General features: G+C 47.4%; 1 protein-coding gene across 1 annotated transcript in view; it reads right to left on the reverse strand.

The window, feature by feature from the left end:
• Positions 1 to 24,548, reverse strand: part of LOC146043130 (uncharacterized) — a 98,804-nt gene that overhangs the window by 9,001 nt on the left and 65,255 nt on the right. The window contains exon 10 of the mRNA XM_083163570.1: positions 5,451 to 5,664. Within this exon, the coding sequence (XP_083019696.1) occupies positions 5,467 to 5,664 (198 nt within the window). The 3' untranslated portion in view covers positions 5,451 to 5,466. The remainder of the gene's footprint in view (positions 1 to 5,450; positions 5,665 to 24,548) is intronic.

Here is a 24,548-nt window from a genome sequence, read left to right on the forward strand (position 1 = left end):
TGTTCAGCAGCGGTGATTACTGGGCACTCGGGGAGGATGGTGGCTGACAGGCAACGCATGTGGCACTCTGAGGGCGATAGTACATAGTGGGGCAGATGTATTAAGCCTTAACAAGGGATAAATGTCCAGCCAATCAGCTCCTTACTGACTGTTTTCAAACACAGCCTGTAACATGGCAGTTAGGAGCTGATTGGTGAGTGGTAAGATGCCAGTCCTGCCCCAATAGCCCCCACAGTCCATGGTGAGTGGTAAGATGCCAGTCCTGCCCCAATAGCCCCCACAGTCCATGGTGAGTGGTAAGATGCCAGTCCTGCCCCAATAGCCCCCACAGTCCATGGTGAGTGGTAAGATGCCAGTCCTGCCCCAATAGCCCCCACAGTCCATGGTGAGTGGTAAGATGCCAGTCCTGCCTTAATAGCCCGCACAGTCCAGGGTGAGTGGTAAGATGCCAGTCCTGCCCCAATAGCCCCCACAGTCCATGGTGAGTGGTAAGATGCCAGTCCTGCCCCAATAGCCCCCACAGTCCATGGTGAGTGGTAAGATGCCAGTCCTGCCCCAATAGCCCCCACAGTCCATGGTGAGTGGTAAGATGCCAGTCCTGCCCCAATAGCCCCCACAGTCCATGGTGAGTGGTAAGATGCCAGTCCTGCCCCAATAACGCCCCCAGCTAGCCCCAGGAGAGCTCTATCCACCCCCCAGAATCCCCTCAGTCCAGGGTGAGTGATAAGATGCCAGTCCTGCCCTAATAGCCCCCACAGTCCATGGTGAGTGAGAAGATGCCAGTCCTGCCCTAATAGCCCCCACAGTCCAGGGTGAGTGGGAAGATGCCAGTCCTGCCCTAATAGCCCCCACAGTCCAGGGTGAGTGGGAAGATGCCAGTCCTGCCCTAATAGTGCCCCCAGCCACCCCCCAGGAGAACTCTATCCATCCCAGAATCCCCTCAGTTTAGGGTGAGTGGAAAGATGCCAGTCCTGCCCTAATAGCCCACACTATCCATATACTCTATGCTCTGCAGCGTCCCAGCGGTCTGGGTTTAGTAAATGCGGAGTTTCTACGAGGTGATGGTGACAACAGCCTTTACTCTATGCTCTGCAGCGCCCCAGCGGTCTGGGTTTAGTAAATGCGGAGTTTCTACGAGGTGATGGTGACAGCAGCCTATACTCCATGCTCTGCAGCGTCCCAGCGGTCTGGGTTTAGTAAATGCGGAGTTTCTACGAGTATTTGTGATGTGATGGTGACGGCAGCCTATACTCTATGCTCTGCAGCGTCCCAGCGGTCTGGGTTTAGTAAATGCGGAGTTTCTACGAGTATGTGTGAGGTGACGGTGACGGCAGCCTATACTCTATGCTCTGCAGCGACCCAGCGGTCTGGGTTTGGTAAATGCGGAGTTTCTACGAGTATGTGTGAGGTGATGGTGACGGCAGCCTATACTCTATGCTCTGCAGCTTCCCAGCGGTCTGGGTTTGGTAAATGCAGAGTTTCTACGAGTATGTGTGAGGTGACGGTGACGGCAGCCTATACTCTATGCTCTGCAGTGACCCAGCGGTCTGGGTTTGGTAAATGCGGAGTTTCTACGAGTATGTGTGAGGTGACGGTGACGGCAGCCTATACTCTATGCTCTGCAGCTTCCCAGCGGTCTGGGTTTGGTAAATGCAGAGTTTCTACGAGTATGTGTGAGGTGATGGTGACGGCAGCCTATACTCTATGCTCTGCAGTGACCCAGCGGTCTGGGTTTGGTAAATGCGGAGTTTCTACGAGTATGTGTGAGGTGACGGTGACGGCAGCCTATACTCTATGCTCTGCAGCGTCCCAGCGGTCTGGGTTTAGTAAATGCAGAGTTTCTACGAGTATGTGTGAGGTGATGTGACGGCAGCCTATACTCTATGCTCTGCAGCGTCCCAGCGGTCTGGGTTTAGTAAATGCAGAGTTTCTATGAGGTGATGGCGACAGCAGCCTATACTCCATGCTCTGCAGCGTCCCAGCGGTCTGGGTTTAGTAAATGCGGAGTTTCTACGAGTATGTGTGAGGTGATGGTGACGGCAGCCTATACTCTATGCTCTGCAGCGCCCCAGCGGTCTGGGTTTAGTAAATGCAGAGTTTCTACGAGTATGTGTGAGGTGATGGGGTACTTGTGTATTTTGGCGGCGCCCATCGCATCGCATACCATAACACATACGATGGTATGCGATGCGACGCGATATCGTACGATAGTGCACGATGGCATACAATTTTGAAATTGTATGCCATTGTACATGGCATACGATGCCATACGATGCGATGCGATGCGATTAAACATTGTATAAGCACCCTAATGGGTGCTTATACAATGTTAAGCACCCAAATGGGTGCTTACAATGTTAAATGCACCCCCACGCCACCCCCCGCTATAAACGTGAACCCGAAGCGTGGCGAGCGCAGCGAGCCCGCGAGGGGCGGCGGTACGCGTCCTACGACCTTTTCATACCCCCACTATCCACGTCGGCGTGGAGTTGAGAATAGAATAGTGTGGCGAGCGCAGCGAGCCACCGAGCCCGAAGCGTGGCGAGCGCAGCGAGCCCCGCGAGGGGACGCGGATACCTTCACAGGTAAACGCGTCCCCTCGCGGGCTTCACAGGTGTCCGCGTCGCCACGGACACCTGTGAAGCCCGCGAGGGGACGCGTATAACTGTGAAGGTATCCGCGTCCGCTCGCCACGCTTCGGGCTCGGTGGCTCGCTGCGCTCGCCACACTATTCTATTCTCAACTCCACGCCGACGTGGATAGTGGGGGTATGAAAAGGTCGTAGGACGCGTACCGCCGCCCCTCGCGGGCTCGCTGCGCTCGCCACGCTTCGGGTTCACGTTTATAGCGGGGGGTGGCGTGGGGGTGCATTTAACATTGTAAGCACCCATTTGGGTGCTCAAAAGCACCCTTTAGGGTGCTTATACGATTTTTGGTCGTATAGGGGGTCAAAATCGCGTCGCATCGCATCGCATGCCATCGGGTGCATGGCATGCGATGCGATGCGATCTGTTCGTCGTACGACGGACATCGGGGGCGCCGCCAAAATACACAAGTACCGGTGATGGTGACGGCAGCCTATACTCTATGCTCTGCAGCTTCCCAGCGGTCTGGGTTTGGTAAATGCGGAGTTTCTACGAGTATGTGTGAGGTGACGGTGACGGCAGCCTATACTCTATGCTCTGCAGCTTCCCAGCGGTCTGGGTTTGGTAAATGCGGAGTTTCTACGAGTATGTGCGAGGTGATGGTGACGGCAGCCTATACTCTATGCTCTGCAGTGACCCAGCGGTCTGGGTTTGGTAAATGCGGAGTTTCTACGAGTATGTGTGAGGTGATGGTGACAGCAGCCTATACTCTATGCTCTGCAGCATCCCAGCGGTCTGGGTTTGGTAAATGCGGAGTTTCTACGAGGTGATGGCGACAGCAGCCTATACTCTATGCTCTGCAGCGTCCCAGCGGTCTGGGTTTGGTAAATGCGGAGTTTCTACGAGGTGATGGCGACAGCAGCCTATACTCTATGCTCTGCAGCGTCCCAGCGGTCTGGGTTTGGTAAATGCGGAGTTTCTACGAGGTGATGGCGACAGCAGCCTATACTCTATGCTCTGCAGCGTCCCAGCGGTCTGGGTTTGGTAAATGCAGAGTTTCTACGAGTATGTGTGAGGTGATGGTGACGGCAGCCTATACTCTATGCTCTGCAGCGTCCCAGCGGTCTGGGTTTAGTAAATGCAGAGTTTCTACGAGTATGTGTGAGGTGATGGTGACGGCAGCCTATACTCTATGCTCTGCAGCGTCCCAGCGGTCTGGGTTTGGTAAATGCGGAGTTTCTACGAGTATGTGTGAGGTGATGGTGACAGCAGCCTATACTCTATGCTCTGCAGCATCCCAGCGGTCTGGGTTTGGTAAATGCGGAGTTTCTACGAGGTGATGGCGACAGCAGCCTATACTCTATGCTCTGCAGCGTCCCAGCGGTCTGGGTTTGGTAAATGCGGAGTTTCTACGAGGTGATGGCGACAGCAGCCTATACTCTATGCTCTGCAGCGTCCCAGCGGTCTGGGTTTGGTAAATGCAGAGTTTCTACGAGTATGTGTGAGGTGATGGTGACGGCAGCCTATACTCTATGCTCTGCAGCGTCCCAGCGGTCTGGGTTTAGTAAATGCAGAGTTTCTACGAGTATGTGTGAGGTGATGGTGACGGCAGCCTATACTCTATGCTCTGCAGCGTCCCAGCGGTCTGGGTTTAGTAAATGCAGAGTTTCTACGAGTATGTGCGAGGTGATGGTGACGGCAGCCTATACTCTATGCTCTGCAGCGACCCAGCGGTCTGGGTTTGGTAAATGCGGAGTTTCTACGAGTATGTGTGAGGTGATGGTGACGGCAGCCTATACTCTATGCTCTGCAGCGACCCAGCGGTCTGGGTTTAGTAAATGCGCTGATTGCAGAACCGCCGCCAAAATGCAAAACCGCTGCGTCGGAAATATAAGCCCATATATTCCTCCTAAGACGTATGTCCGATGGACAAGACAAGGATCCTGACCAGGATTATGGTATATGAGTGTTGGGTCGACACCAAAAGGTCATAATGCACAACGTTGACACAAGCAAAATGCAGACACATGAAGGTCGACATGCACATTTTTATGATTTTATTTGGTGTCAATTTGTAGATTTCAGTAAGTTGTTTGCGCCACTTCGCTCGCCACGTGGATGGCAAAGCATGAAAAAGTCTAAAAATCATGAACAACTCATTAACCACTGTTACAGTATGTCGACATTTTGCTTGTGTCAACATTTTGTCTATGTCGATCTCATGCATGACTGAATACCTGTGACCAGTGTCTGGTTATCCTGACTAGTGCAAGGCAGGAATAACTGGAATGTTTTGATGTGCAATTTTAGCTCTTTGCCCACGATTCATTCAGATTTCGGTTTATCGTCAAGTAAATTAATTATTGGCGAAATGTATCAACAAATGTTGCAAAAATCAGCTGATGTACTGTAGGTTTTAGTCTCTAATTAAAAGCTATTTTTTTTTTCAAAAACAGCTGAAGTTTGCATTGAGATTATCCTCAGAGGGAGGGAAACCAGCACTGTATTGTAGGAAATCCCCAAATCACGTACAGACGGAAATAAATAACGGTCCTAGAGAACCAGTGGGGCAGAGCGCGCTCGTGGGGCTGAATTATTGCGGCAATCTTTAGTAAATGCAAATGTGATCACTTTTCACAATATTCTACAGTAACAACCACCCCCGGGGTAATACGTCCCCATACGTGCCCATATGTCCACCTCCGCCAGCCAATAATCACCTATGACGCTAGTGAATTATAACAAACTCTTCCCTGCAGAGGGGAAATGAAGATGTTGTTGATGTTCTATTATGCCCCAGTAATAAGATTTGCTCAGACTTGTGCTAGAACGCTGTAGGGACTGATAGGTCCACCTCATACTGACCTCATTATAACCCGGCCTAATCTCCACCGTGCTCTCCCAATGCGCCGCCATCTTTATCGTCTTTGTGTTTTAGGTCCTTGTCGCCGCTTTTCATCTTCTTCCTGGTCATGTGACCACGGAAACCAGCCTGGATTTTGGCAGCGGCAGCATTGGCATCAGGGTCATCGAGTGCGATGTCCAGGGCCTCTTCTGGCTGCTTCCTGCAGGCTTCGCTCTGCGGAACAAAACAATCAGACATTAACACAGGTCGCCCCTCATAGAGGCACGGGACGTTCCCCGGCGCAAGACATTAATGGGCGTCTCATTATTCTAGGCAAAGCTGTGCATGCATGGGGGCAGAGGGGGTTAGCAATGCAATGTATGGTTGGCCATTCCAACCGCCAGGACTCAGGCTCCGCTCTAAAACAATGGAACCCTAGGCATTCATCTATGAGACTAAGGGTCAGGGCCGGTTCTGTGAGCAGGGCCCACCCTCCTGGGAACAGAGCGGTGCCGCTACGGAGCATGTACAGACCAGGCACCGGTGTAGTGATCAAGGAGGCCATGAGGTCGCGTCTTCGCCCCCTGCTTTGGCGCTCGGCTAGTATATGTGCCACCCACGCTGCCAATTGTCAAAGTCGAATTGCATACACGCCATTTTAGAATGGTATGGCTGCCATCTTGGTTCGCAGAGTTACGCAAATAAAGTGTAATAACCAAGTTTTGTAATAAGGCGAACCCAGTGCGCTGATATACTAATACACATACATCCATATCCCACACTCACACCTAATAAAATATAGTTAATATGGTTTAAATTCGCAGCACAGTTTAACTGGTAATACACGATCTTTCCTTGACATATTTCACATAGGTTCCATCTCTCATGCGCAGCGCTCCGGTCCTTGATAAAAGTTCGCAAGTCCTAATGCCCAACAGTTATGGATCAATTCCATAATCAATGGTCATTTTGCCATGTGCGCAGAGAAATCTAGGAGGTCAGGATGCAGCCCCTATGATGATGCCTGAAGACAAAGGACACTGAAGTGCACTCCCCTGCACCAATCCACAAGAAGCGACACCTGATCTCCTGACCAATGGAGACCCTCACTGCCCCCTTAACTTGGACACTATGGGCCGCATTTATCAACTAATATTTGCGGCTAAATCCCCAAAAACATTTTCGGGGGTTAACCGCAAATATTAAATTTCACCTAAATGTATCATAGGGGGGCCGCAGCAGGAATCTCCGATCCCTGCTGCGATCCCCCCTGCACCGCTGCCGGCCACATCCCCCATAGGTTTCTATGGGGGATGCGAAGCTGCCCGATGTATCAACATCGGGAAGCTCGGCATCACACCTCAGGGCTATCGCCATTCTGGGATGGCGTTAGCCCATTGTAGCCTATGGCTACACATCGCACTGCCGAGCGGGGCAGTGCGGTAAGAGGGGTCGGCGGGGATCAGCGCATAACCGCGCATGATCCCCCGGCTTCCGGCTTAGCACTTCACAGGGACAGGCTCCTCTCTGCTAGTGACCTAAACATATGATACTGGGACTAAATTCCTTTATTTATCACTGAGTCTTGGCTTTTATTCGCATAAAGCGACAGAGGGTTATATGGAAATTATCCTTACATTTGTACTCAAGTTTGGGTACTAATTTATTGGTATCGGTATTGGTATCGGTATACACGTGTTGTAAGCACGTGTAAGGTTCGCCACGCTGGTAGAAGGTAAAAGGTTATCAGATTGAGAACACAATACGTAAACTGCGCACTTCACTTAGAATCCATCTGGTTATTATTATATTGGCACTTATACAATCATTGGTCTGATACCTGCGTGCTAGGAGAGGTCACTGACAGCGAGAAGGAATCCTCAGTGGCCTGGTATGGGTAATGTAGCCACAGCTCACAGTTCTGAGACTTGAGGGAATTATTTCAGGCAATCTTATATCTTTTCACACTTTGGACAGAAAGGGGGTGTTGCAAAAGTGGGATTCAACTTTTTGTACAAAGACAGGGAAAGAAAGTGGAACGGGACAGATGAGAGATAATGTTATGTAACATGGAGAGATGGTGTAGGAACTTGTGCCCATTACAATTATACAATACAGATCACACACAGCCTGGCGCTGAGATTGGCAATGGCTCCCCGGCTGGCAGCGCTGGTGTCTCATTGGCTAATAAACACTGTCAGAATTGCTCTTCTTATACAAGTTTAATGCAGCTCAGCTGGAAATAAAGTTTCTCCTTTTAATTCCTCAATTTAACCAATGATCAAAGTACAATGTTTATTTATCGTTATCGGCTCCCGGCGTGCGCGGTTTTACCAGGAATTAAAAGTTTTAAAGGTCACTTGACTTCTTCTAAGCGCAGCCGGAGGCAGTGGTCGCAGCCGGAGGCGGTGGTCGCAGCCGGAGGTGGTGGTCGCAGCCACCGTGGGGCCTGTTTAATCACTATCATACAAGTTGGCTGATACATACGGTGTAACATTGCAGAGGCATCATTAGTGATAACGATGCAATGTATCCACCATCAGCAGCTGGGAACAGCCTCCCGAAAACCTGACCCTCCAGCAAAGAAAACAGTACATTTATATTCCTAGACCTTCCAAAAATAGAACAGGTTATGTTTCTGTCTATCATGTTATAGAATGCAATAGAGAAATCATAGACAGAATCTGGTTGCTATGGGATACATCACACTGCATGCGTCTTTTGCATATGCACTTCAGAATTAAGGTGCCCTGAGTCCGGTTCAGGGAGGCGCATGCATCCCTCTACCCCTAGCACAGGCAGCGGATAACTACGCGCCAATAGCCCTCTCTTCCTGCAGGCAAGCCATGTGCATGTGTGGCTGGTACTAGTCCATACCTGACAGATCTAGCCGCACCTGTGGAACCTGAAAACCTGCAGTGCAGGATCAGACGGGTTTTATCACAGTTCCCATAAAGAGATCTATGGGAACATAATCCGACATCCAGCGTACAGCATACCAACTGCCAGTGTACTGTACCCCAACACCAACTGTACAGCATACCTACTGCCAGTGTACTGTACCCCAACTGTACAGCATACCAACTGCTAGTGTACTGTACCCCAACACCAACTGTACAGCATACCTACTGACAGTGTACTGTACCCCAACACCAACTGTACAGCATACCAACTGCTAGTGTACTGTACCCCAACACCAACTGTACAGCATACCTACTGCCAGTGTACTGTACCCCAACTGTACAGCATACCAACTGCTAGTGTACTGTACCCCAACACCAACTGTACAGCATACCTACTGCCAGTGTACTGTACCCCAACACCAACTGTACAGCATACCAACTGCTAGTGTACTGTACCCCAACACCAACTGTACAGCATACCAACTGCCAGTGTACTGTACCCCAACATCTAGTGTACCCAACACCCAGTGTACCAATATATCAGTATACCAACTGCCAGTGTACTGTACCCCAACACCAACTGTACAGCATACCAACTGCCAGTGTACTGCACCCCAACACCAACTGTACAGCATACCAACTGCCAGTGTACTGTACCCCAACACCAACTGTACAGCATACCAACTGCCAGTGTACTGTACCCCAACACCAACTGTACAGCATACCAACTGCCAGTGTACTGTACCCCAACACCAACTGTACAGCATACCAACTGCCAGTGTACTGTACCCCAACACCAACTGTACAGCATACCAACTGCCAGTGTACTGTACCCCAACATCTAGTGTACCCAACACCCAGTGTACCAATATATCAGTATACCAACTGCCAGTGTACTGTACCCCAACACCAACTGTACAGCATACCAACTGCCAGTGTACTGTACCACAACACCAACTGTACAGCATACCAACTGCCAGTGTACTGTGCCCCAACATCTAGTGTACCAACACCCAGTGTACCAATATATCAGTATACCAACTGCCAGTGTACTGTACCCCAACTGTACAACATACCAACTGCCAGTGTACTGTACCCCAACATCTAGTGTACCCCAACACCCAGTGTACAGTATACCAATATATCATTATACCAACAGCCAATGTACTGTACCATAACACCAACTTTACAGCATACCAACTGCCAGTGTAATGTACCCCAACACACCAGTGTACTGTAATTCAACATCTAGTGTACCCCAACACCCAATGTTCAGTATACCAATATATCAGTATAACAACAGCCAATGTACTGTACCCCAACATACCGGTATACTGTAATCCAACATCTAGTGTACCCCAACACCCGGGGTACAGTATACCAATATATCAGTATACCAACAGCCAATGTACTGTACCCCAACACACCAGTATACTGTAACCCAACATCCAGTGTACCCCAACACCCGGTATACAGTATACGAATATATCCAGTGAACCAAGAGCCTATGTACTGTACCCCAAAACCAACTGTACAGCAAACCATCAGTCAGTCTACTGTAATCCAACACCCAGTGTACAGCATACCAACAGACAGTATAATGTACTCCAACACACCAGTTTATTGTAATCCAACATCTAGTGTACCCACACACCCGGTGTACAGCCTACAGTACCTACAGCCAGTTTACTGTACCCCAACACCAATTGTACAGCATACCAACCAATTGTACAGCACCAACATGAACCCAAACACCAAGTGTACAGCGTACCAACATCCAGTTTACTGGACCCCAACATACAGTATGCTCAGTGTACTGTACACCAACATACAGAATGCACAACATACAGCCGGACACCCTGCCACCATATAATAAGGACAATGAGTCTGTGTCACTGTACAATGTGTTATTCAGCCGCATACTCTACCATCATATGATAAGGACGATGAGTCTGTGTCACTGTACAATGTGTGACTCAGCCGGACACCCTGCCACCATATGATAAGGATGATGAGTCTGTGTAACTGTACAATGTGTGACTCAGCTGGACACCCTGCCACCATATAACAAGGACAATGAGTCTGCCACTGTACAATGTGTGACTCAGCCAGTCAACCTGCTGCCATATGATAAGGACGATGAGTCTCTGTCACTGTACAATGTGTGACTCAGCCGAACACTCTGCCGCCATATAATAAGGACAATGAGTCTGTGTCACTGTACAATGTGTTATTCAGCCGCATACTCTACCATCATATGATAAGGACGATGAGTCTGTGTCACTGTACAATGTGTGACTCAGCCGGACACCCTGCCGCCATATGATAAGGACAATGAGTCTGCCACTGTACAATGTGTGACTCAGAAAGACACCCTGCTGTCATATGATAAGGACAATGAGCCTGTGTCACTGTACAATGTGTGACAGCCGCATACTCTACCATCATATGATAAGGACGATGAGTCTGTGTCACTGTACAATGTGTGACAGCCGCATACTCTACCATCATATGATAAGGACGATGAGTCTGTGTCACTGTACAATGTGTGACAGCCGCATACTCTACCATCATATGATAAGGACGATGAGTCTGTGTCACTGTACAATGTGTGACAGCCGCATACTCTACCATCATATGATAAGGACGATGAGTCTGTGTCACTGTACAATGTGTGACAGCCGCATACTCTACCATCATATGATAAGGACAATGAGCCTGTGTCACTGTACAATGTGTGACAGCCGCATACTCTACCATCATATGATAAGGACAATGAGCCTGTGTCACTGTACAATGTGTGACAGCCGCATACTCTACCATCATATGATAAGGACGATGAGTCTGTGTCACTGTACAATGTGTGACAGCCGCATACTCTACCATCATATGATAAGGACGATGAGTCTGTGTCACTGTACAATGTGTGACTCAGCTGGACACTCTGCCCCCATATGATAAGGACAATGAGTCTCTGTCACTGTACAATGTGTGACACAGCCGAACACTCTGCCGCCATATAATAAGGACGATGAGTCTGTGTCACTGTACAATGTGTGACTCAGCCAAACAATCTGCCGCCATATAATAAGGATGATGAGTCTGTGTCACTGTACAATGTGTGACTCAGCTGGACACTCTGCCGCCATATGATAAGGACAATGAGTCTGTGTAACTGTACAATGAGTGACTCAGCTGGACACCCTGCCACCATATAATAAGGACAATGAGTTTGTGTCACTGTACAATGTGTCTCAGCCGATCACTCTGCCGCCATATAGTAGTAGTAGTACGTTTGTTTATAAGGCGCCACAAAGTGTCCGCAGCGCCGTACATAGAAAACAAAAAACAAATGACAAGGTAACGTACAGGGTGTGTTGATAAAATACAGTATAAATAGGGGTATTGCTGGTAGAAATAAAATCAGCATCAGTTCAAAAGTAGGTGTCAAAATTGTCGAGGAGACTGAAGATGAAGTAGAGGAAGGGAAGAACAGGACAGGAGCACAGGTGAGGTAATGAGGAAGGGTGAGTACGTGAGAAAGGAGGGCCCTGCTCATAAGAGTTAACATACTAAAAATAGGTGGGTGGACGAACGAAATACAATTGGATAAGTAGGAACGGAGGGGAACGGAGGCAGGATAGGAAGATCAAAAGAGGTTAGGAGGAGGGATAGGCTAGTCGAAAAAAGTGGGTTTTGAGGGAGCGCTTGAAGGAGGTAAGGGAATCAGAAATCCTGATGGGTGGCGGGAGGTTGTTCCAGTGCAGGGGGGCAGCGCGAGAGAAGTCTTGGACACGGGAGTGGGAGGAGGTGATTAGGTGAGAGGTCAGTCGGCGGTCAGCGATGGAGAGAAGAGGACGGGAGGGAGTGTGGATAGAGATCAGTGAAGAGAGGTAAGGAGCGGTGGAGGAGGAGAGAGCCTTGTAGGTGGTGGTGAGGAGTTTAAAGAGAACTCGGAAAGGAATGGGGAGCCAGTGAAGAGATAGACAGAGGGTGGAGGCAGAGGTAGAGCGGCGGGAGAGGAAGATGAGCCTAGCAGCAGCGTTAAGAATGGATTGGAGAGGTGTGAGGCGAGTGAGAGGTAGCCCAGAGAGAAGGATGTTGCAGTAGTCAAGGCGGGAGATGACAAGAGAGTGAATGAGAATTTTGGTTGCGTCAGTGGAGAGGAATGGTCTGATGCGTGAGATGTTGCGTAGGTGAAAGCGGCAAGACTGTGAGAGAGCACGAATGTGGGGGGGTGAAAGAGAGGGAGGAGTCAATGATGACACAGAGGCAGCGCGTTTGGTCGGTGGAGGTGATCTCTGTTTCACCAATGCTGATAGAGATAGTGGGAGAAGAGGGGATATAATAAGGACGATGAGTCTGTCACTGTACAATGTGTGACTCAGCCGAACACTCTGCCGCCATCTGATAAGGATGATGAGTCTGCGTCACTGTACAATGTGCGACTCAGCAGAACACCCTGCCGCCATATGATCAGGACAATGAGTCTGTTTCACTGTACAATGTGTGACTCACCCGGACACCCTGCCGCCATATGATAAGGATGATGAGTCTGTCCCTGTACAATGTGTGACTCAGCCTGTCACCCTGCTGCCATATGATAAGGACGATGAGTCTCTGTCACTGTACAATGTGTGATTCAGCCGAACACTGTGCCGCCATATAATAAGGATGATGAGTCTGTGTCACTGTACAATATGTGGCTCAGCTGGACACTCTGCCGCCATATGATAAGGACGATGAGTCTGTGTAACTGTGCAATGTGTGACTCAGCTGGACACTCTGCCGCCATATGATAAGGACGATGAGTCTGTGTAACTGTGCAATGTGTGACTCAGCTGGACACCCTGCCGCCATATAATAAGGACGATGAGTCTGTGTCACCGTACAATGTGTGACTCAGCCAAACACTCTACCGTCATATGATAAGGACAACGAGTCTCTGTCACTGTACAATGTGTGACTCAGCTGAACACTCTGTCGCCATATGATAAGGACAACGAGTCTCTGTCACTGTACAATGTGTGACTCAGCTGAACACTCTGTCGCCATATGATAAGGACAACTAGTCTCTGTCACTGTACAATGTGTGACTCAGCCAAACACTCTACCGTCATATGATAAGGACAACGAGTGACTCAGCCGAACACTCTGCCGCCATATAAGAAGGATGATGAGTCTGTGTCACTGTACAATATATGGCTCAGCCAGATATATGATAAGGATGAGGAGTCACCGTACAATGTCTACCGTCATATGATAACGCAGCTCTTGCGCCTGGCGGTGCTTTGTCACAGTGTTTCCGGCATTAGCTGCTAGTGTTACCTATACTGTAAAATGTCATTGAACACACACAAGTGAAAGGCTCTCGGGGAGCAGAGAAGGCGCGTTCTGTGCCTGTGTAATTACACAGCTCTGAGGCAGAAGAATGACACACATTATATTTCCTTTGTGCGAGAATTGCATGGAATCAGCATACCGCACTTTGCTGAATGTATTTTGTGTATTTTTCATGAATAATGCCTGATTATACTGTTCAGTGGTTCCACTCAGCGCAGAATGTCACGCTGTCTGTGCTGGTGTGTACTGCAGGTGGGTTACACTATACATCTGTTCTATGACGGAGGTCCACAGTGGGGATAAACACTAGACAGGCGTCAATCCACCCGCCACTCTGACAACCCTCAGACATCCAAGAGATGAGGCTTCCTGTATGCACAAAGCCTTGGGTAGATGTTACTGACACACAGATGTTACTGACCTTACTAACACGCACACAGATGTTACTGACCTTACTAACACACACACGGATGTTACTGACCTTACTAACACACACAGATGTTACTGACCTTACCAACACACACAGATGTTACTGACCTTACCAACACACACAGATGTTACTGACCTTACTAACACACACAGATGTTACTGACCTTACTAACACACACAGATGTCACTGACACACAGATGTTACTGACCTTACTAACACACACAGATGTTACTGACCTTACTAACACACACAGATGTCACTGACACAAAGATGTCACTGACACACAGACGTTACTGACACACAGATGTCACTGACCTTACTAACACACACAGATGTTACTGGCATACATACGTTACTGACACAGATATTAGTGACACACAGGCGTTACTGACACAGATATTAGTGTCACACAGATGTCACTGACACACAGATTACTGACTGCAGTTACTGACATACAAATGTTACTGACACACAGACGTCACTGACACAAAGATGTCACTGACGCACAGATGTTACTGATCTTACTAACACACACAGATGTTACTGACCTTACTAACACACACAGATGTTACTGACCTTACTAACACACACAGATGTTACTGACCTTACTAACACACACAGATGTTACTGACACACAGATGTTACTCACAGAAAGACGTCACGGACCGCAGTTACTGACACAAAGATGTAACTGACACACAGACGTTACTGACACACAGACGTCACTGACACACAGATGTCACTGACACAAAGATGTTACTGACCTTACTAACACACACAGATGTCACTGACACACAGATGTCATTGACACACAGATGTTACTGACCTTGCTAACACACACAGATGTCACTGACCTTACTAACATACACAGATGTCACTGACCTTACTAACACACACAGATGTTACTGACATACATACATTACTGACACACAGATGTTACTCACAGAAAGACGTCACGGACCGCAGTTACTGACACAAAGATGTAACTGACACACAGACGTTACTGACACACAGATGTCACTGACACAAAGATGTCACTGATACACAGACGTTACTGACACACAGATGTCACTGACCTTACTAACACACACAGATGTTACTGGCATACATACGTTACTGACACAGATATTAGTGACACACAGGTGTTACTGACACAGATATTAGTGACACACAGATGTCACTGACACAAATTACTGACTGCAGTTACTGACATACGAATGTTACTGACACACAGACGTCACTGACACACAGATGTCACTGACAAAAAGATGTCACTGACACACAGATGTTACTGACACACACAGACGTTAATGACACACACAGATGTTACTGACAGAAAGACGTCACGGACCACAGTTACTGACACAAATATGTTACTGACACACAGATGTCACTGACACACAGATATTACTGACCTTACTGACACACACAGATGTTACTGACATACATACTTTACTGACACAGATATTAGTGACACACAGGCGTTACTGACACAGATATTAGTGACACACAGGCGTTACTGACACAGATATTAATGACACACAGATTACTGACTGCAGTTACTGACATACGAATGTTACTGACACACAGATATTAGTGACATAGAGATGTTACTGACACCCAGATTACTGACTGCTGTTACTGACATACAAATGTTACTGACACACATATATTTGTGACATACAGTTGTTACTAACACACAGATGTTACTTACACACATACGTTACTGACCACAGTTACTGACACACAGATGTTACTGACATACAGACTTTACTAACACAGTTATTAGTGACTTACAGATGTTACTGAAACAAAGATGTCACTGACACACAGACATTACTGACACACAGATGTTACTGACCGCAATGACTGACACACACAGATGTTACTGACATACAGACGTTACTGACACAGATATTAGTGACACACAAATGTTACTGACACACAGATTACTCACTGCAGTTACTGACATACGAATGTTACTGACTGCATTTACTGACACACAATTGTTATTGACCGCAGTTACAGACACACAATTGTTATTGACCGCAGTTACAGACACACAAGGACTCTAGTGGTAATTCTGGTTTATGTTACACATGGACTCTAGTGGTAATTCTGGTTTATGCCACACGAGGGGTGACATTCTATGGGATGAGATGAAAGCTCATTTTTTTTATCTCGCTCCACATCGCCGCTCTTTGCACTTTCTGAAATCGCATTTTTTAGTAATAAATCGCATATTTAATGGGATGCACTTTGGAGGCTGAAAAGTGCGATGTAGTGCGATTTGCAGCAAAGTGGTGCGATTTTATGACACATAAAAGTGTGATTTCTTCTGCCGGTCATGTGCGAGTTTTGGACCAACCGGAGTGCGATTTACAAGACTGTCTCCGCATGACTAAGAACCCCCTAACCTATTGGCCCACCTCTGTCCCCTCCATTATGCATCACACCCCCTATATAAAGGGGCACTGGCGCCATTTCACTCTTTGATAGGAAGTAAGGAGCAAGGAGAGGAGCATGCAACTATGTAACCACACCCACCTACCTAACCACCTATTACCACTACACATATAATTGTAGTAACTGATAACCCCCTACTCTAACCACACCCATCTACCAAACCACATATTACCCCATCACATCTAATTGTAGTAACTGATAACCCCCTACTCTAACCACGCCCACCTACCAAACCACATATTACCCCTGCACATCTAATTGTAGTAACTGATAACCCCCTACTCTAACCACACCCATCTACCAAACCACATATTACCCCTGCACATCTTATTGTAACTGATAACCCCTACTCTAACCACGCCCACCTACCAAACCACATATTACCCCTGCACATCTAATTGTGACTGATAACCCCCTACTCTAACCACACCCACCTACCAAACCACATATTACCCCTGCACATCTAATTGTAACTGATAACCCCCTACTCTAACCACACCCATCTACCAAACCACATATTACCCCTGCACATCTAATTGTAACTGATAACCCCCTACTCTAACCACACCCACCTACCAAACCACATATTACCCCTGCACATCTAATTGTAGTAACTGATAACCCCCTACTCTAACCACACCCACCTACCTAACCACCTATTACCACTACACATATAATTGTAGTAACTGATAACCCCCTACTCTAACCACACCCACCTACCAAACCACATATTACCCCTGCACATCTAATTGTAGTAACTGATAACCCCCTACTCTAACCACACCCATCTACCAAACCACATATTACCCCTGCACATCTAATTGTAGTAACTGATAACCCCCTACTCTAACCACGCCCACCTACCAAACCACATATTACCCCTGCACATCTAATTGTAGTAACTGATAACCCCCTACTCTAACCACACCCATCTACCAAATCACATATTACCCCTGCACATCTAATTGTAGTAACTGATAACCCCCTACTCTAACCACACCCACCTACCAAACCACCTATCACTCCTACACATCTAACTGTAGTAACTGATAACCCCCTACTCTAACCACACCCACCTACCAAACCACATATTACCCCTGCACATTTAATTGTAGTAACTGATAACCCCCTACTCTAACCACACCCACCTACCAAACCACATATTACCCCATCACATCTAATTGTAGTAACGGATAACCCCCTACTCTAACCACGCCCACCTACCAAACCACATATTACCCCTGCACATATAATTGTAGTAACTGATAATCCCCTACTCTAACCACACCCACCTACCAAACCACATATTACCCCATCACATCTAATTGTAACTGATAACCCCCTACTCTAACCACACCCACCTACCAAACGACCTATTACCCCTGCACATATAATTGTAACTGATAACCCCCTTCTCTAACCACACACACCTACCAAACCACATATTACCCCTGCACATATAATTGTAACTGATAACCCCCTACTGACAGATACAGTACCAGGAGATTTATACTGACAGATACAGTACCAGGAGATTTATACTGACAGATACAGTACCAGGAGACTTATACTGACAGATACAGTACCAGGAGACTTATACTGACAGATACAGTACCAGGAGATTTATACTGACAGATACAGTACCATGAGATGTATACTGACAGATACAGTACCAGGAGATGTATACTGACAGATACAGTACCAGGAGATGTATACTGACAGATACAGTACCAGGAGATGTGTACTGACAGATACAGTACCAGGAGACTTATACTGACAGATACAGTACCAGGAGACTTACACTGACAGATACAGTACCAGGAGACTTACACTGACAGATACAGTACCAGGAGATTTACACTGACAGATACAGTACCAGGAGATTTATAGTGACAGATACAGTACCAGGAGATTTATACTGACAGATACAGTACCAGGAGATTTACACTGACAGATACAGTACCAGGAGATTTACAGTGACAGATACAGTACCAGGAGACTTATACTGACAGATACAGTACCAGGAGATTTACACTGACAGATACAGTACCAGGAGATGTGTACTGACAGATACAGTACCAGGAGACTTATACTGACAGATACAGTACCAGGAGATGTGTACTGACAGATACAGTACCAGGAGACTTATACTGACAGATACAGTACCAGGAGATTTATACTGACAGATACAGTACCAGGAGATTTACACTGACAGATACAGTACCAGGAGATTTATACTGACAGATACAGTACCAGGAGACTTATACTGACAGATACAGTACCAGGAGATGTGTACTGACAGATACAGTACCAGGAGACTTATACTGACAGATACAGTACCAGGAGATTTATACTGACAGATACAGTACCAGGAGACTTATACTGACAGATACAGTACCAGGAGATGTGTACTGACAGATACAGTACCAGGAGATTTACACTGACAGATACAGTACCAGGAGATTTACACTGACAGATACAGTACCAGGAGATTTACACTGACAGATACTATACCAGGAGATTTATACTGACAGATACAGTACCAGGAGATTTATACTGACAGATACAGTACCAGGAGATTTACACTGACAGATACAGTACCAGGAGATTTACACTGACAGATACAGTACCAGGAGATTTATACTGACAGATACAGTACCAGGAGACTTATACTGACAGATACAGTACCAGGAGATTTACACTGACAGATACAGTACCAGGAGATTTACACTGACAGATACAGTACCAGGAGATTTACACTGACAGATACAGTACCAGGAGATTTATACTGACAGATACAGTACCAGGAGACTTATACTGACAGATACAGTACCAGGAGACTTATACTGACAGATACAGTACCAGGAGACTTATACTGACAGATACAGTAACAGGAGATGTGTACTGACAGATACAGTACCAGGAGACTTATACTGACAGATACAGTACCAGGAGATGTGTACTGACAGATACAGTACCAGGAGATGTGTACTGACAGATGCAGTACCAGGAGACTTATCCTGACAGATGCAGTACCAGGAGACTTATCCTGACAGATACAGTACCAGGAGATTTATACTGACAGATACAGTACCAGGAGATTTATACTGACAGATACAGTACCAGGAGATTTAGACTGACAGATACAGTACCAGGAGATTTATACTGACAGATACAGTACCAGGAGATTTATACTGACAGATACAGTACCAGGAGATTTATACTGACAGATACAGTACCAGGAGATTTACACTGACAGATACAGTACCAGGAGATTTATACTGACAGATACAGTACCAGGAGATTTACACTGACAGATACAGTACCAGGAGACTTACACTGACATCCCCGTCAGTCTGGAAATGATCTGATCAGCTCTACTAAGAAAGACATAAGAGGCAGAGACCCTGGCAGATAACGTTCTCCCAGCCAGGGCACGGAATTCTGCTGCTATTAGTCCTGTTACACCCACACACGCTTATAACCACAGCAACAGAATCAATACCAATGAGATGAAACAAAAGCTTAGAACACACTGACTCTGGCTAGAAGTCCGGACTCACACCCTCAGTTACATTACCAAAGGCTAGTACACATGCTTAGGAATCGGGTGTACATACGTGACAGCAGTCCATGCTTTGCTGGCTTTGCAGGTGGAGATTTCAGGATAACTCCGGCTAATTCCCTCACTTTGTGGAGTTTGTGGAACTGACTCGTTGTCGGAGCGCTATAGCTAAATTCCCATTCTGGGTGCAGGTGGCTCAGCAGTGGAAGCAGACTGGCATCATCACATCCACAGGACCAGCTGGAGAACGTGTTCTGAGGTTCTGTCACTGCTTTCCTGCGAGCTGCCTGTGGGTGCCTCCTACCCACAGCATCATGTGCTCACTGGCTGCTCCTTCCTAGCATCTCAGGAGCATTGGGGTATTGATCCGGGAGTTGGATACCCTCCCCACAGCACACAACACACAACCCCTGATCAGACACAAGTCCAGATAAACATTGCCCTCCCTTGCAACAGTTTGTGGGGGCCTGGTAACAACTAACTATTAAGGGCAGGGGGCCTGGACTGCACACCGTAGCTACTCATAATGAGATGTGCTACCTAGCAGAGACAGGGGGAAATTTACTAATCCCGGCCAAATACGGCTGATCACTGTACAAAGGGGTAACGGGATTGGCCATATCCCACCCAAAAATATGAATGAAAAATATGTCAAATTTACAAAGCTGACGTATTCTTTTCATTCGTATTTTCCGATGTCGTAGCCGTTCGTATCCATTCGTATTCGAAATGGGTCGTATACATATATATGGCCACCAAATATGAATGCAGTGGCAGCATTGTAATGTTGTGAAGTGTAAATAAAGACAAAAAAAATAATAGAAAAAATGCTATAACCAGCCCCAGGTCCTGGCTATAGAAATTCAGGGGCCAAAAATATTGGCCCCTGACTGATTAGCCCAGAAAGGGACCCTGAAGGGAGTGCCCCCCCCCCCCCTCCAGGATACCCCTAGCCCAGGCTGAAGCCCGGGGCTGTCCCCAATGCCCCAGGACAGTGGGCACCGGGCTGATGCTTTAAGTGTATAAAAAAAAGAAAATTAAACTATTGTGGAATGTTGAGGAACTACAAGTCCTAGCAAGCCTGCACTGCATGCAGGGACATTGAGAACCACAAGTCCCAGCATGCAGGGCAATAAAGGGCCCGCTGGTACTTGTAGTTCTACAACATTACAAATAGTTAAATAATACACACGTAGAACAGTACAAGTTTATTATAGGTTACAAACATTCACACTATACTTACCTATTGGTCCAATGACTGTCTGTCCCCTTCTCCAGTAGACTCCATTTGGGTACCTGTCGAAGAAAATTATACTTACCAAGTCCATTGGCGAAGATCAAGTCCTCTTGGTTCCAATAAAGGCATCAACGGCACGTAAAAACAAACAACGAGTAACCATTAACAACTGAAACCGAGAATGTTTACATTCTCAGTTCCACCCAAAACCAGCCCCCCATCCAATCAGGATGCCAAACTTGGCTTTTGATTGGCTGAGGCAGGCCAATCCTGCAGTTCAGGGGAGGAGCCGAGAATGTAAACAAACACATTCTCCACTACACCCGGTTCGGTAGATGCTACATGGAACCAAGAGGACGCGATCTTTGCCGGATGCCTCAGTAAGTATAAAATCCTTCCACAGATACCTGTATAGACTTCTACTGGAGAAGCGGACAGGCCATCAATCGGCCCAGTAGGGGAGTATAGTGTGAATGTTTGCAGCATGTAATAAAATGTTACAGTCCTATGTGTGCGTGTATTATTTCACTATTAGTTATTTTGTAGAACTACAAGTACCAGCGGGCCCTTTAATGATTTAGGCCCCCATTTATCATTGATCGCATTTACAATGCGAACTGGGCGGAATATTACCACCCAGGATCGCATTGTAAAATGCGATAATTTTGCCCTAATGTATTACCCGCTAGGCGCAGGGACAGGGCTCCGAAAGGAGCCTGTCCCTGCAATGCCCAGAGCCGTAAACTGGGGGGGCTGCGCATGCGCGGTTACACGCTGACCCCCACCCCGCGCGTGCGACCCTGCTGACCCCCACACACCCCCCCACCCCGCGACCGCACTGCCGGTCGGGCAGTGCGATGTGTAGCCATAGGCTACAATGGGCTATCGCCATATCAGAATGGCGATAGCCCAGGGGTGCGATGCCCGGCTGGCCAATGTTGATACATCGGGCAGCTTTGCATCCCCCATAGAAAACTATGGGGGATGCGGCCGGCGGTGCAGGGGGGATCGCAGTAGGGATCGGAGATTCCTGCTGCGGTCCTCCTATGATACATTTAGGAGATACTTAATATTTGCGGCTAAACCCTGAAAACGTGTGTTTTCAGGGATTTAGCCGTAAATATGGTTTGATAAATGGGCCCCTTAGTCTCTAATTTTACACCTAATTCAGCCAGGTGCCCACTGCCCTGAGGCACCGGGGACAGCCCCGGGCTTCTTTCCAGACTGGGGTAGTTCTGGCGGGGGGAGGGGACCCCTCCATTGGGGGGTCCCCACTTCCCCATGCTCCCAGACCAGGCTGAACAGGGGGATAATGCTTTGGCCGTGGTGACTTGTATAAAAAGTCTCCCCCAGCTGTGGCATTGCCCTGCTGGCTGTTTGTCCCCCATATTTTGAAAACCAGGACTGGCCCTTGAGCCTCTTTGAGTGTGGGGCTGATTTTTAATTATTATTTTTTATTTTTGCTTTTTTGCGCAGAAAAACCTACACAGATCTGACTGATCCATGCAGGCTTCATCCTGGAGTATATTCCAGGCGTATTATCGGGTCAAATACTGGCTGTATTTTACATATGAATCACGGATCATTCGGATGAATGTTGATTCGTATACGAATACACCTGGAATATGAATGCCCCTATACCGGACTTTGTAAATTCGGAAATACAAATTGCTATGAATAGGCGTATTCGTAGCCAGTAGTATTTTACTAAATTTCCCCCTTTATCATAATGAAGAAGAAGTTTCTAAACATGTCCTGTTCCTGTCCTCCATCACCTTCATTTCCTGCCAGGGATACAGTCCCTCACCACAGGCACATGCTGATGTCATGTTATATTCCCAGAACTAGCGGGGAGGGGGGACGTGTGCACCTGTATCACTGTACAATGGAATAACACACTGTATCTAGCCTGTGACAATGTGGTGAGAGCCGGTTCACAGCAATATAAGCAGGTAATGGGGGAAAGTGACCAGGAATAGGCAGGAACAGAACGAATTCATCCCCATCTACTCTGCTCCGCTGTAATGTCTCTACAAGTGACAGCTTGTCTTTTCCTCCCGCAATATGTTCCCAACACACAGCTACAATCATGTAACACTCCCAAATTTAGCCGTCTCTCACTGCTTCAATTCCCTCCGCTGCCAATTAAATTAATAACCAGCAACAGAACTGTGCTGTCTCTCCGAGCCCCGGCCGACACACTGGCTGTTACATAACCAGGGAGATGGGAGAGATCATTGAGGAACAGGCTGTGGGTCTGGGGCTCTGTATAGTACCTGATCATGTCAGGGAGAGGAACAATAATCGCTGCCATGGGCACTGGGTGAGGGGGAATATTGCACCTGTCAACTTATCAAAAATATGGGTAAAATAGAGCAGCACATTACAGCGCAGAGAATGCGGGTACGGTACCAAACCGGTCAGGAGCGGTGTAATCGGAACAGCTGGGGTGGTAATCAGATCCGGTGCATGTGTGTTAACGTACAGAGATATAGGTTACAGTATGGAGGCTTGTGCATAGCTGGGGTCATGGGTTCACACCACATCCTGCCCCCATTGTCTGCCCCCCCCCCCCACTGCACTGGGGCCGATGTGAGGACTCACACCCCATCCTTCCTCCATTGTCTGCCCCCCCCACTGCACTGGGGCCGATGTGAGGACTCACACCACATCCTGCCCCTATTGTCTGCCCCCCCCCCACACACACACACACACACACTGCACTGGGGTCAATGTGAGGACTCACACCACATCCTTCCCCAAATTTTAGGTCAGCCGACCTTGAGGGTTCAAACGGAGGTTTCTGCAGGAACGACACCAAGGATAAATCCCATGGTGCTACAGGTCGCTTATAAGGAGGCTTCAGCCGAGTAACACCTTGTAGAAAAGTCTGCGCCTCTGGTATCAAGGCCACTTTCTTTTGAAAATATATAGATCAAGGCCGAAATTTGTACCTTCAAGGACTGAAGACTCCATCCAAAAGAGAAACCATCCTTTAGGAATTCATGCAGTCTTGAAATCTTAAACCGAGAAGTGTGAACCTTTTGTACATCTAATGTATATTTTCCAAACTCTATAATACAGTAGTTCTTTGAAGAGAGCGGTTTTCTAGCATTTATCATGGTAGTAGTAGTAGTAGTACGTTTATTTATAAGGCGCCGCAAAGTGTCCGCA

Source organism: Crinia signifera, chromosome 19 (assembly GCF_055691185.1).
Source record: "Crinia signifera chromosome 19, ASM5569118v1, whole genome shotgun sequence".
Lineage (NCBI taxonomy): Eukaryota > Metazoa > Chordata > Amphibia > Anura > Myobatrachidae > Crinia > Crinia signifera.